Source organism: Dysidea avara, chromosome 5, assembly GCF_963678975.1.
Source record: "Dysidea avara chromosome 5, odDysAvar1.4, whole genome shotgun sequence".
Taxonomy (NCBI): domain Eukaryota; kingdom Metazoa; phylum Porifera; class Demospongiae; order Dictyoceratida; family Dysideidae; genus Dysidea; species Dysidea avara.
The window spans coordinates 31696224-31710975 of NC_089276.1; the positions used below are offsets into that span (position 1 = coordinate 31696224).

At 34.1% G+C, this 14752-nt stretch overlaps 1 protein-coding gene and 1 long non-coding RNA gene across 3 annotated transcripts; both read left to right on the plus strand.

Moving 5' to 3' along the window:
- The first annotated feature begins 283 nt into the window (after positions 1-283).
- LOC136255843 (uncharacterized) lies at positions 284-4695 on the plus strand. 2 transcript variants are annotated; one of them, XM_066048729.1, is made up of 3 exons: positions 284-378; positions 2771-3292; positions 3346-4695. In XM_066048729.1, the coding sequence occupies exons 2-3, from the start codon at positions 2798-2800 to the stop codon at positions 4495-4497; spliced, it is 1647 nt and encodes a 548-aa protein (XP_065904801.1). In that variant the 5' UTR covers positions 284-378; positions 2771-2797; the 3' UTR covers positions 4498-4695. The 2 variants fall into 2 exon arrangements, with proteins under 2 accessions (XP_065904801.1, XP_065904802.1); XM_066048730.1 differs by lacking the exon at positions 284-378 and adding an exon at positions 814-889 and having other exon boundaries at positions 945-3292.
- Positions 4696-7174: 2479 nt separating this feature from the next.
- Positions 7175-14041, plus strand: LOC136255844 (uncharacterized). Its single transcript, XR_010701139.1, has 4 exons — positions 7175-7605; positions 8945-12948; positions 13715-13844; positions 13896-14041. It is a non-coding gene; the product is annotated as an uncharacterized lncRNA (long non-coding RNA).
- Positions 14042-14752: the final 711 nt, after the last annotated feature.

Below are 14752 nucleotides of genomic sequence, written 5' to 3' on the forward strand. Positions count from 1 at the left end.
ATTGCATGGGCACGGCAAGGATAAAATGCATATGTGCATGTGCTGATGAATAAATTTATAGTTACAGCTCAGTAGTAAGCAGATTATTGTGTTGAGTTCTAAGTTTGCTCAGCTAGAACTGAATGCTTGTAAAGACAGCCCATTGTAGCTAGGTGATGGCAAGGCTAGAGAAAAGGCATAATACGCATATGGTACGTACCATACGCGTATGTCTATACCGTACGCGTATGGTACGGAAAATCGTACCGTACGCGTATGGTACGTACCATACGCGTATGGTACATACCATACGCGTACGGTACAAAATACGCATATGGTATAGAACATAGTCACACTGATGTGTCCGAGCATAGATTAATAATCCGGCTATGATCCGAGGTACGCGTATTTGTAATTGTGTGTTTTGCGGAACATCTCAGGTACAGATCGTTTTTCTCTATGATTATTAAAGCAGACTAGATCATATCAAAACATGCTATTGGGATTTGTAAAGTCAGAATGGCAAAAATGGCAAAATCAAATTTACAGCCAGTAATCATTTTATCAGCAATATTGTACATTACCAGTGTCCTTTGTTTGTTTTCTACCCTTAGATCATGAAATAGACTGAGTAAACACTGATTTTTTTCAAAGGTTTCAGGATGGATGGATCACTTTTTCAGTTTCTCCAATACAAACTCCATACATTTTACATCATTTTGTATATTCAATAATTGCAAGCACTAGACACGATCAAATACCATAAAACTTAATATCATTCAACTCCTTATGAATTGCTCTATCCGATTCCGGCTGAACAAAATTCGTAATCGCTATGGTAACGGCGTGATTCCGCTAATTAATTAGAACGCGAAATTCGTGATTTGCTCTCCAATGGATTTTGTACTGCGTAAGTTGCTATTTACCATCGTTTGTTGTAAATTTGCAAGCTGTAAACACTTTAGCTTCGAATAAATTTTGTTACCATCGGATAGAGGAGTGTTATGCGTGTATAATGGCGGCCGAACAATTTTGATACCGCCTTCAGAACCAGAGTTATGGTGAATAATGTAACTTAAAACTAACTTACCTCCATAGGCTGCTGTACATTGATTTTACGCATAATAATATTTTACGGAAAATTGTAATGTATGGGTTAATTTTACATGAGTTTTGATATGTTCAATAATCATCCACTCTACTGTTTGATTTTGCTGTTGGAATTAAATTATTTGGGCCTTCTCGTAGCGAGTTTCATAGCCCGTAAAAGCCCCTGAATGCGATACGTGACGGCGTTCAATAGCCCCGGCGTTATTAAACCGACTTTTGGTTCAGTAACCACTGCAATAAAAGAAACATCACGTTGATCTCATGGTCGAACGTTCAGGCGTTGGTGGCTTAAAAGTTAAAACTAACCATATTACGTATGGGGGAAAACCTAATAAAATAACCTATACGTAATCATACATTTCCAAATTTAGATGTTCTTTGCTAGCACTGTGGTTTCAGAAGTAAACCTAAACCTTGGTATTGTATTATTGGCCAAATCCCTCTTCCTCCATTATGAGACTCTTATCATTCCATTTGGGAGTCTGCCATCCTCCGTGGCAACTGCTTTATCATAATATCAAAGATTAAATCTCTGTGTTGTCTCATAGGGGCATTTTTCACAAGAAAGGGTTAATCAAATAAGTAGAGGTGACTTATTTCTTTTTGGGACACAATAGCTCTTCTGGTCCATCTTGGAAAGATATAGTATATATTTATATGATTTTTCTGCCACTATTATGTGGAGCTGTAATGACATCGTCTGTATCACTGAACTGAGAAATGGAATGACCACTAATAATCCCTTAATTAAATTCTGTATGGGAGAGTGGCCATGGATTGTTAAGTGTCCTATTTAATAAGGGGTCTACATATCAGAGTGATGATTTTCTGTCAGTATATGGTGACTTTTATAGATTGCAGACAAGTGTCCTGGATGTTATATGGTTCAATATAGTAGCTATAAGCACAGAAAGATGAAATTTATCACCTAGCTGAAATGATGTAAAAAGTGAGCAATCAAATAAACTGATACCAAGTGATACGTACATTAAAAATGTTAGCTATGGCGAGAAACTGCATGCCGTGCATCCTATAAACAATTATGATTAAGCTATAGCTACATGTAGCCATAAAACCAATTTTGTTATAGCAACAGTAGCTACTTATGTACCTGATGCATATAAAATAAGCAATAAGTTTGTAATGATGTAATGAACTACAATCAAACCAACACTAGAGTGCATGTAACTAGATGACTACTACAACAATAATACATACATGATTGCAGAGGAATGCAACAAAATATAGCTTGTGTACAGTACGTATGTATGTATCAATCGCTTAAAAATTCCCTCTAAATAAAGCACATTCTATCTGCAGTCTGAACTGCAGGTAGAATGTGCTTTAGAATCAGTATTACAAACTGAACCTGTATACATAGCCACTTACAATCTGTTGTGGTCGACCCTGAAATATACTACAGCTATACTTACAAGCTATAGACAAAAGGTTTCAGTTGCAATGTTGAATGCACTATGTTTCATAATATATTTGTACACATATAGCATTAAGAAAAGAAAAAATAAACAACAGCATAGTGCAGGTGAAAGAAACTATAACTACCATAATATATACCACAACATCCTTTTGGTCAACAATCGTGTCATATGACACACCACAAATGTGCATTGTATGCATTTAATATCTAGATATAATACGTGCATATATAATTTGTGTGCAGCATAGTTTTCCTTTCTACTTAATCATTATGATGGTCTACAAGTGGTATCAGTGGATTTTGTTGGTATCAGCATTGCAGAATATTTTTACTGCTCAAGTTTTGGCTGAATCTGATGAAGCAGGTGCTCATGAATGCAGTGAAATGGAGGAGTGTATCATGCACTACACAGAGCTGGAGGCATACATTTTAAGTAACAAAACCATACTTAGTAATCTCTCAGAAGCATTTTTTAGGACTGATAAACCAGTTATAACTAAGTTTCTAAGAATTATGTACCACTTACAAATTTCTGATCAACACAATCATTCAGAGTATCTAGATGACATTGGCACTGGCAATAACTGTACTGATCATCAAATAGTTTACATTTGGAGTAAAGCACCACTTTATCTTCTTGGACCAAAACAACTCTTCCTTTTAACTTTACTTGCTGTAGACGTATCTGAAATCAGTGTTACTATTAAATTACCATGTCTCTGTAGAGATGCTTCTTACAGTTTGCTGTCTCGGCTAACATATATGGTAAGCAAAAATTTGTTGTTACATGTATACACTGTACATGCCTTATCTTTAAGATCAAGGAGTACTCTGTAACAGATGGAGTTAGAAATAAACAATTTGTGGATTTCATTAATTCAAATTTCTTCCGTGTTAAAGGTCATGATGATGAGAATTACAACATAATTCTGACCATATTTTTAATCTTAGTGCCTTATCCAATAACATCAGCAATGTTGTTAATTGCATTGACAGATCATTACATCCATCCAATAATATACCATATTATAGTCTGTTATGCAACTCAAGGAAAATCGAGAACCTTACCTTCACCATATTCTCTACTAAATTCTATAAAAATTACTGATGGTAATAGGGAAATGGCTGATGGTGGTACAATTGATGAAAGTGATGCAGAAAACCAGCAGATTAAACATCTGAATTTGCGATCATTGCTTTTTACCAATTGGACGATAACCATAGCATTGTTTATCATCCATGTTATATCTAATGTAAAATATATCCGATATGGCAATGAAGTTTTGCACGACCAGCCTGTTGGTAATTTAAACATTAGTCATCAAGCCATACCAATAATCCATACAGTTATTTCATTGCTCACAATGATTATTTCTCTGCTTTTTGTAATAGTGAGATATGCCTATTCGTATAGAAAAGAGTATAAAATGTATCATCAAAGAAAAGGGTATAGACAGATAAATAAAACAGAAGTACAATGTTCGCCACCATCCAAGCTCAATAAAACAGTGGCAGTGTCAGTAGCTTTTAACATTATCTATTTGGGAAGCTATTTTTCTCCTTTCATGGCATTGGCTTTTATCCATGATCCATTACGGACCTGTTTTCTTTACCTTCTTGTGATGGTTGGTGTCATTTGTGTCTATTTGGTATGGTTTGGCATTGTTTTAACTTGTTTAATAATGACCAGATGTAGAAACTCAAAGGTTTGTTGCTACATCAAATGTATCTATTGCACTGAAAGTTGCACAACTGTTATTTCAACTGGATATATAGCCGTCATCGTTGTATACCTTTTTGTAGTAGGTAGTTTTGACAACCTTAATCCATTAAAAAATTTAACACTTCCTTTGATAATATTTTTTTTGACATATCTTTTCCTCAAACCAATTGTGGACTACATTAAATCACTGTATATTAAAAAAGATGAAAGAAAAGTTGCCAATGATCCTGAAAAAGGACTTACATAACTACAAGCAAAGAGCCAGTCACAAAGGACGCTTAAGTCATTGCTGATACTTTGCATACTGTAACATACAGTACAGCATAGCTAACCATATACACATAATTTTTATATACATTTGTTTTTGAAGCTGTATGTCTTTAATAAAAAGAACCATACATGCTGTATACAGTACTGAAATAAACCATCATTGTTTTCAATCTAAGGCCAAAGTCAAACCATTGATAACTATGTAGGTATCCAGTAGACGGCATGTATAGGTGGGACGAACAATTTATACTCAATGTGATGATGTTGGTACTCCTCTACAATATTAGTCTATACCATTGTGTAAGAAACACCAACGTGATATGGCATAGCTACCAGCCTACCACAACAAGCTAGCTTGAGTGAAAGTGGTAACAAGCTTTTGGACTTAAAGCTAGAAGTGCTGGAACAGATAACTGTCGACACTAAGCATCATTCATTGTCTTTGAATGCTTTTACTGGTAATCCTTTTAGAAGAAAGAATGAAACAGGCTTAAAAATTAATGTTATTATTTACTTTCCCATGACATCAATAATAATAATATATTGCTTTACAGAATTGTGGTACAGCTACACGTACAGAGAAACTTTGGCTTGCAAGAGACATACAATTTTGAGGGTCTACCAGGCACCAGCTCTGGTAGCCTATGTAGTTAACTAATTATCTAATTACAATTGTCTATAATGAATTTACAAATAACAATAATTGCTTGGTGCAGGAGACTTGGAGCATCGAGAACAAGGGCACAGGTAATGAAATCTACATATAGTATAAATTGGCTAGAAAATGATTTCATAGAAATTTCTACAGCTTTACTCTAAAGATTGAGACAAATCAATGATTGGTAGAGAATTCCACAATCTGGGTAAGCGATAAAAATGTGAATTCATAATGGGGTTGGTGTGGGCTGCCTTGGGATAGAGCTTGGTGCCAGCAGATCTTGTAGAAGCTACCAGTAGTAAAATTAACATAGTTTAGTATGTCGAATTTATCATATGGATGTTTGATGGATTTGATAAAGAATAAGATATCGGCAATTTCATATGAGTACATTAACGGCAGTATGCCACACTGGATTAACCTAGATCTGTAGTCTGAATGATAATTAAATAAAATAAATTTGGTGGCTTTTCGCTGTATTTTTTCTTATTCTTTATAATGCCAGTATGTTGCCACCTGTCAGTACATAGTGTATTCTCTACATACAGCATACAAATGCTGGATGGATACTGTAAATAGCATTAGGCCTGCGCCAATTATGCCAGCATAATTTGGGGCATAGCTAATAGGTAACCAAAACAAGAACCAAAAGCATTGAGCATAATGCCAACACAACAGGCACATTGGTAAACTCTACATATTTTGCATGATGCAGAATGTAGTAGTATGCATGCAAACTCGGATTTACAGCTACGTTGTGAAGAAAAGATTAAGCAGCTGCAGTAATCATGATATACATGTGTCAGATTAGTATAAAGTATTGAATATGATTTGCACCATTGAAGATCAATATATATACTTGTAGAACAGTCGTCACCACATGTTGAAATATCCTAATAAGACAAATACTCTAATAGATCAGTCAAGACATGATTTTATATGAGATATTTAGAGCATAATGGGACACAACTGGGCATAATTGGAGCATAAAATAGGGGAAATTATAGAAAAGCATATTAAGCAATTGTAATAGCATAATAGGCTCAGGCCTAGTAAATGTATAGTCCACACTGTAAACTGGTAAAAATTGCAGAAATAATTTTATACATTGCTGCAAATAATGCATATACAGTTATCAATAAAACTTCAGAGATCATAATTCAAAGAGATGGCCCAAACTGAAGGTATGAATACATAAGAGATTATTAATTGTTCATTTTATCAGTTTCAATTTATTGGGGTGCTAAAACATTTGTTTTAATTTAATGCTTTAACCACCTCCCTCCCTTTGGTATCCAGTCTATTATTTTTGTTTTTAAGTGTATGCTTTATTAGAATGTCTAACCACTACTAACTGATAGTTCTATGGCAAAATAATGTCACTGTCTTTGAGCCCAAAATCAGGACCAGGCTTAGGTTTATCAAAGTATGCTATAACTTGCCTAAAATAAGAGTGCTATTGTTTTCATACAGAGCTGAAAGGAAAGTACAGCACTGGTAGTTTGCCTTTTAAAAATATGTATATATCATATATCATTCTGAAGGTTTTTCTTGAGTTGTACTATGGAGTGCACTGAGTTTTAGCTCATCAGGTATTTAAGAAAGTCATCTTTTAATCTTATTTTGGTGATGCAGAACAAATACTAAAGGTGACCTGATGGAAAGCTTTGATGGAAAAAAAGCAACCATACTATGTCAACTAAAATAATAGTATTATTCAGCATTAAAATGTTGGTCAAGATCAAGTCAAGGCTTATGATCATCAGTCAACCATTCATACTAAGGTAACAACCCCTGCTCAATTTGACTAAACTTGTAATGGCTATGCAACTATGCATACAGTATGTGTTATAATCTCTGAACTAAAAATACTTGCATGTATAGTGCCTGGATAACAATTACTGTAGGATAATACATAAATTATTATGTGTCTGGAAGCCTGATTCCTTGATTCCCAAAATTATAATTTTTGCATCATCACTGCACAACACAGTGTAATTTTTCCAAAATAATATTGGTCACTTATCACTAGGGTGTGATTTACTTCCCAAAAAACCCTTGAATTCATAGGGTGTATGATTGTAGATATCACAATGAAACTATTTGATATACATGTGTACTTTATATGTACTGTAGTTGAGACTGTCTGATGATCAGTTCTCCTTCTGCATAACCAAGCATACTTGTAAGATATGGTACGTATGTCCATAAAGTACACATGTATATATCACTAAACATGTTGGTTGATTACCACATGGCTGAAGCTGACTGTGTTGCTACCATTCTTTTCTAGCTTATTTCCAAGTGTATGCCGTCTGTTAGCTCAAGAGTACTTTGGTTGATTTGTCCACTAGTGGAATACTAGAGGTGGCCATTTATCCTTGCATATGTAGGCTAGCAACAAGGAGGAGGGGGGCAGCGACACAGGTAAGGAGTCTTAATGCTAAGGTTATTGCAATGGAATAGTTTGCTATTCTAACAGAACAGTAAATATGCAAAATTATCATCAGAATTGATCTCAGAACAGAAAAAAATTCATTCTCTTTTTGGAAAGTATTCCCCAAGACTCCTGTAAAGAGGTGTGCTTTTGCAACACCGCTCCATCTGGGCCATTATTTCTTCATCTAAAATATAAAATAGATATTTTGCTATGTTTTGCCGTACCAGTAGTGGTGACAGCACTAGATTATAGCATTAATAAGTCTAGAATGTTGGACCAAGCAATCTTCTGTGTGCAGTGTAACTTGTTAATAAGTCCACTTGGTACTCATCAATAACATTAAGTACATTTTACTTGAATACTTGAATTAAGATGTTAGACCAACTGGAATGTACTTGGGGGTTTCTCCTTGGCTTTTACAGAGCGTTAAGAAATTGAGATTTTAGGTTTCCAGAATAAGAAAACCACTATGGAATAGGGCACATTATAAAGCCCTTAAGAAATGGATTCTCCCATGATAGCAACATCAATTTACTATGAACCAGAATTTGAGTGAAAAGTTGAGATACTCTAATAAAACAGTCTGGAAATTATTAACTACTCTAATAGAATAGTCACTTAACTGTAGTGGAAATTCATTTTTTTAAATTAACGTGTATGCCATTGAATTATTTATTTGTTGGTCACAAAGTGTTCTTATAATACAGGTTCCACTAAAGTATATACATATATTTATTAATGTACACTATTGGAAAACTGTGAACATTACATCATGGAGGACTTACCAATGTAATTGATTTGTGAAAAAGGAAACATGTAAATCTTTCACAATTTTAGGCCACATTTAGCACTGAATTTATCATTTTTACAGTATGTCTATTGGCTAATGAACACTTGCATGACTTTTGCTATTCTGTTCACTTGTTTTCTGCTTCACAGTGCAACCATGAACAGAAAAGGTTACCACAATATGCTAGTTTCATGTACAATCTTTCTTGCTTTGGTGTAATATGCATACTAGTCCATTGAAGCATTGACATTCTTCTAGTGACCATATATAGGCTGCAGCTACTTGTGTAAAAATATCAAACTGATACCATAAGGTTTTTGAGTCCAGTGCACCATGTTACTCCCAGCTTTTATTTGTAATTCTAAAACCTGTAGAAAATAGCCTTACCCATTGGTAATTACCATTAATCCACCAAAAGTATTAATTAATTTATACTGACAAATATGCATAGAATATCATTAAGCAGGTAGAGGTATTAATTGGCATGTCTGGAAAGTCTGCAATACAAGTATATGTTATTAACTTCCATGCAATAGCTAATAATTATGAAGATGGATGATATATATGGACGATACAATCTTCACAGATGGACAAGATTGATAAACGAAGAGTTTTACAAAACTGTTTACAGGAAATGAAGGGGTCATCCTCTAAGTGTTGATAATGGCTTTATGATGTAATCAGGAGCAGACATGCAATAATAGTACAGGCGGTAAAGAAAATTATTTATTACATCAAAGGTCAGTTGGTATCCAGTGCCAACAGCCTATAACTACTTACTTACAATTACAGATTATACAACTACATAATACAGTAAATGCAATAAATCGATGTCAGATAGTAATGTGTAATATGACGGTTGAGAAGTGTTATATACTTTTAACTTTTGTCCATCAGAAGATAAGCAGATAACTGAGATAAGTCTACTCAGTTGTGGTAGTTATGGTGAAGTTCACAGAGTTAATAAGAATGGCTTGTATGTTGTATATATGACAAGACTGTAAGTACATGACCAACTATTAGCAGGATATCATTACTGATCAACAACTGGTAGCTATTGTGTCTTGATATGGCTCAAGGAGTTGATAACCATCCATCCTCATGCAGTAACTGGTACACAGAAATATTCATAGTGGTAATGTGTTGATGACCAGTGATAGTAATGCTAAGATAACTGTGGTGCTGATATCAGGTTATGTGCCAATTAAGGTACTATGAAACAGACGCTATTCTAACCAATCAAATGTGTTGATAATGTGCACGTGTTCACACTATAGGAGTGTTATTTCATCAGCTGCAGGTTAGATCTCAACTTTAACCCAGCACTGAGGTTAGTATACAGTAAGAAGCAAAATTCACTTCATGATAAAATCACCAAATTTTCTGTGGAAGTTGGTTGAGTAAGGTATCCTAAATCATTTGAGATATGGTGCCACATCAAAATCATTGCCTTAGCGTATACATTTGGAAACTTTTAAACTAGGTTGTAGGCCTACTTCAAGCTGATCAGGAAACCATACAAGTGCATCCAAATCTTAATTTTGCTTAATTAACATGAATGTATTTCAAATTTACCGGTGTAATCACAAAATCTTTCAAAATGTGATAAAATAAACTGTTTCTAAATACTTCTAATGGAGCCAATATCCAATAGAAATAATAACGTTGCATATCAATGGCTTTGTATACCTTGACCCTCTGTGCTTCTTAGCATTGCAAGCTAATGACCCAATAATGAAACATTATGCAGTAAGATAAGTAAACTTTTTTTTATAATGATATCATTGAATTTAGCAACATTGCTTTGACACCAAACAATATGCATATTCTTGGATATGTAATAGCTAAGTACAACAAAACACACTGGAGGCAGTTGAGTTTACATCATACTTGCATTGGTGATACTGAACTTCGATTCAGTGTTTGTACAATGCTGTAAAGTTAGCAGATAGTAATCATGTGATATATATTGATTCAATTAATCTCAGTTACAATCATTTGACATCATCATGTGTTGACTCACTGATAAGCTTAGTACAACACTTAAATGCTACCAAACTTCTTTTTTTCCAATAATTTACTAGCAGCTGCTGCTGATACTCTGATAAAAAAAACCATATTAAAGGAGCTTGATGTGTCACACAACAATTTAGGGGAAAATCTTCTGGTTTCTGAACCTTTTCTAGGAAATAAAGGCCTTCAGCTAGCAGAAGCTATTCAGGGTAATGTGCATTTGGAAATCTTAAATTTGAGTGATAACTATATTTCTGCTGAAAGTGTGGTAAAGTCTTTAGTACTTTATTCTAACATTAAGAACTTAAACATTGCCAATAAGGTACCACAGTGCAGTTGCTCTGATTTGCAAGTGCTAGTTTGTTGTGCCTAGATCTATCCAATAATGACAAGGATTCAACAAAAGCTGTTAATCTGTTCAAGTCAATTAAGCATACTACCAGCTTGTTATCAGAAGATATTAGCTTCATTAATGAAGGAGAGTTTGGTGAAATTGCAGATTCTTTAACAAAGGTTAAGACTCTAAATAGACTTGACCTAAATGGATGCAAAGTGCGTCAATGTGATGCTTGCAGATTTGCAGTTATAATATCTGCATTTAATCCTTCAGTAAAAACATTAGTGTATAACTCCTGCAATTTATTAGATTATCATTCTATACTTTACCCTCCTTTATTGGAAGACAGGGCAGTTTATCTCAACTACCAGCTCTTTTTGCCTTCTGACATTGTTGAATTAGGTAAAATGTTAACACAAAAATTCACTACTGAAAAATGTCCAGTACTTGAATTATGTGGATGTTTTAAACAGATGCTGGATGTGTTCTTCTCTGCAATACATTTAATGAGGAAGTTAAACCATATGTAGAATGTATAGATCTAACTGATAACTGCATGTCTTACATCATCTTATATTGACTCAGTTATTAGAATAATAAAACTTTGTAGCACACAAACTCTGCATTAGCTGCAATTTCCTTGAGAGTGCAGCAGCTGCTGCTTTAATTAATAACACTACAGTTTTGGAAATGGACTTGTCATGTAACAACCTAGGCAGCACTTTTGCAGACCATTTAACGAATACCCATAACTTACAAATTCTAAATGTCTCTCATAACACTCTTAGAATTGGTGCAGCTTTACTGATTTGCAACACTTCTCTTGTGGAAATAAATTTGTCAAACAACAAGTTGGGTTTAGATGGCATTAGTCAGCTTGCTAATGTGTTAAAACAAAATAAAACCATCAAAAACTTAAATATTAGTAACAATTTTATTCCTAGTAGAGGAGCAATTGTATTGGCTGATGCACTTGCTACTCATGTGAGTTTGAGACAGCTCAATATATCACGCAATTTGTTACTAGATGGACCAGCAGCATTAACTAGGAACACCAAGATAGCTGAGTTGGATGGTTCACAAAAGCAACATGTGCTTTTGCTTCTTTTAGGTTGATCAAAAGTAACTCTTGTCTTAAGGTTTTCTTTACAGGGAAGTGCAATTAGCAGTGCAGCTGCAGATGAACTTGCAATGCTACTAGCTACTAACACAACATTGATGGAAGTTGACATATCAGAATGTAGTGTAAATCGAGAGAAAATGTGTAATATAGCAGCAATGGTCAGTGCTGTTGGTGGTATGTTAAATAACTTCAACTATAATGATAAGGATCTCCTAAAGGATGACAACGTGCTGGAAATTAAAACAAATAAACTTGAAAAGTTTTCCATAAATGGAACATGTATCAGTTTTAAGGACATTTTACTAGAAGATATTGCTGTTTTAAGTAAAATGTTGCTTGATGCTCAACTGGCAAAGCTTGACCTTGGATGCAGTGTAATTAAAGATGTTGCATGTGAAATAATGCTTAATATGCTGAATCGTTCTCATTTTATGTTTAATCAGGTCATTGACCTCCGAAATTGTTACTAAACATCAAATTGTGTTGACTTGATTGTTGGTTTAGTGAAAAATTGTGGCACATACAACTGTGTGTTTCTAAAAACTCTTTTCAGCGGAACTGCAGCTATTTTAATCAAGCAAAGTACATTAAAACAACTAGATGTGTCCAGTAACCATATAGATTATCTTGAAAGGTGGAATTTATCAATTAAAAATCTTACAAATTGCTTGTAATTCTCTTGGGATGGACGCTGCCTTGCTGGTTACCAACACATTGCTTACAGAACTGGATTTAACACACAATAGTTTATATTCAAAGGGTCTTGAAAAGCTATCAGAGGCACTTAAGCTTAACACATCCATAAAAGGTTTGAATATTAGTAACAATGATCATATTGATTTTGCAGGATGGTTCTTACTGTAAATTACACTTTGAAGAATCTGGACATTTCTCAAAATTTGTTAAAAGATGGTGTAGTATCATTTATCAGCAACACAAGATTAGTTGAGCTGGATGTGTCTCATAATAAGATAGATGCAACAGCTGCTATTAAATGTTTTAAAGCAGTTAAAGACAAGATTCACGTAAAGAAACTTTCTTTGCAAGATGTGAAAATTAAAAACAAGGTATTAAATAAACTTGCAGTTGCTTTAACTATAAACTTGTGTTGGAAGAAACTGACAGATCAGTTTTCTTACAGTCAACATTTATATAACATTACAAATATAGTAAATAATACCTTAAGTCTTTCAGCATGATAATCACAATTTACTAACAAAGTCTCAGGAGGACATAGTAAAAAATTCTAGACAGCAGCTGCTTTTAATATCAACTTTATGATCATTTGAGTGGATTTCCTGGGGATATAGCTCTTTTAACTAAGGCATTGACTATGTCAGCTAAACAACTTAAAGTACTGAATATGAAAAAATTGTTCAATTGCAAACACTGGGTGTAAACTAGTGTATAGAACCTTGAATACAGCAACTGGAGTGCACATCAATTCCATTAATCGTAGTAATAATAGTTTTACCTCAAAATGTGTTTATTTGGTCATCCACATGGTGAAACGCTGTAAAACCACTGTACAATCTGTTTCTCACAATTCATTTGGAAAGGCTATTGCTACTCTAATTAAAGAAACAAAACTAGTAGAACTGGATGCATCATACAATAGAGGGCCCCACTGTGACAGGGAAATGATTGATGAAATAGCTGATGTTGCTGATAAAAACATTTCATTAATGAAGCTTGACTTATGGTATAAAATACTTTGTAACAATTAATACCTCTGTAAGAACAAGAGTTCATAATATAAAAAGAGTCCTACTGCAGTATAGCCTGTACAAAGGTATATCTCTAAGTAATACAGTAAAACTTTGATTTCTTTAGGATATCATGTCAACACATACAGTGTTAAGGAGTGTTGACAATGACATCAGTGAACCACTTATTGAAGCAATGCCTACAGCAGTCATTGAAACTTAATGCTGAGTAGAGACACCTGACCAACTAACACATTGTAAGTGACTATAGGTATTGCATCATAACTTTGAGATTCGCGTTTGTACAGGGTATACTGCAGTAGGACACTCTCCTCTCTTTTCATGTTATGAACTTTTGGTAAGAGTGATACATAGCTAGAGAAATGTAATATACATCTTCATTAGTAGCTATTTTAACTATGAGTAATGCTTTTATTGTTACTTTTTTCAGCAACACGTGGTTATTATTTTCCAGTGCACTATCAGAATTAACATGGCCCAATATAAATACACTCATGAAGCATGACAGCAGTTTTGAGACTTCATCTTCCTTAAATTTTCTGCCGTATTCGATCATGTGAATGGGTATACACTTGGGTTATAGCTTACAGTTCTGTCCAGCGCATGTCATAATGTTAACTATGTTTATTAACAATGGTTAAACTTGCAATTAACCCACATAATAATAGTTATATCATGGGCACTCTGGTATATATGCACTTCTATCCCACTGAAGCCCTACATCAAAGTAAAAAGTAGGAGGATATATATGGTGACCCAGGGAATGGAAGTTGTACCCCTAGTAGATTAGAATCCTTAAATATGAAGAACAAGCTGGTTGAAATTAGGGCTGAGGTAATTATGCTCATCATTCTTTACATTATTCTATTCAGAATTTCCTGGAAAAAGCTTGCATTATACTCCAAAACTTCTGCATTATTCTTAAAATTATTCCAATAAATTGAAATTAAAAATATATGTAGAATTCTATGGTTAATTATTGCACATAACCAAGATAATTCATTGTTCTAATAGAGTAATATACAAAAATAAGATTGATTGCTTTATTAGAGTATATATAAGTGAATGTTCTATTAGAGTAACTAGATCTGTGAGCTTTCAAAATGCTAGCATACTGCTAGAATGATTTCTGGCATTATGCTGA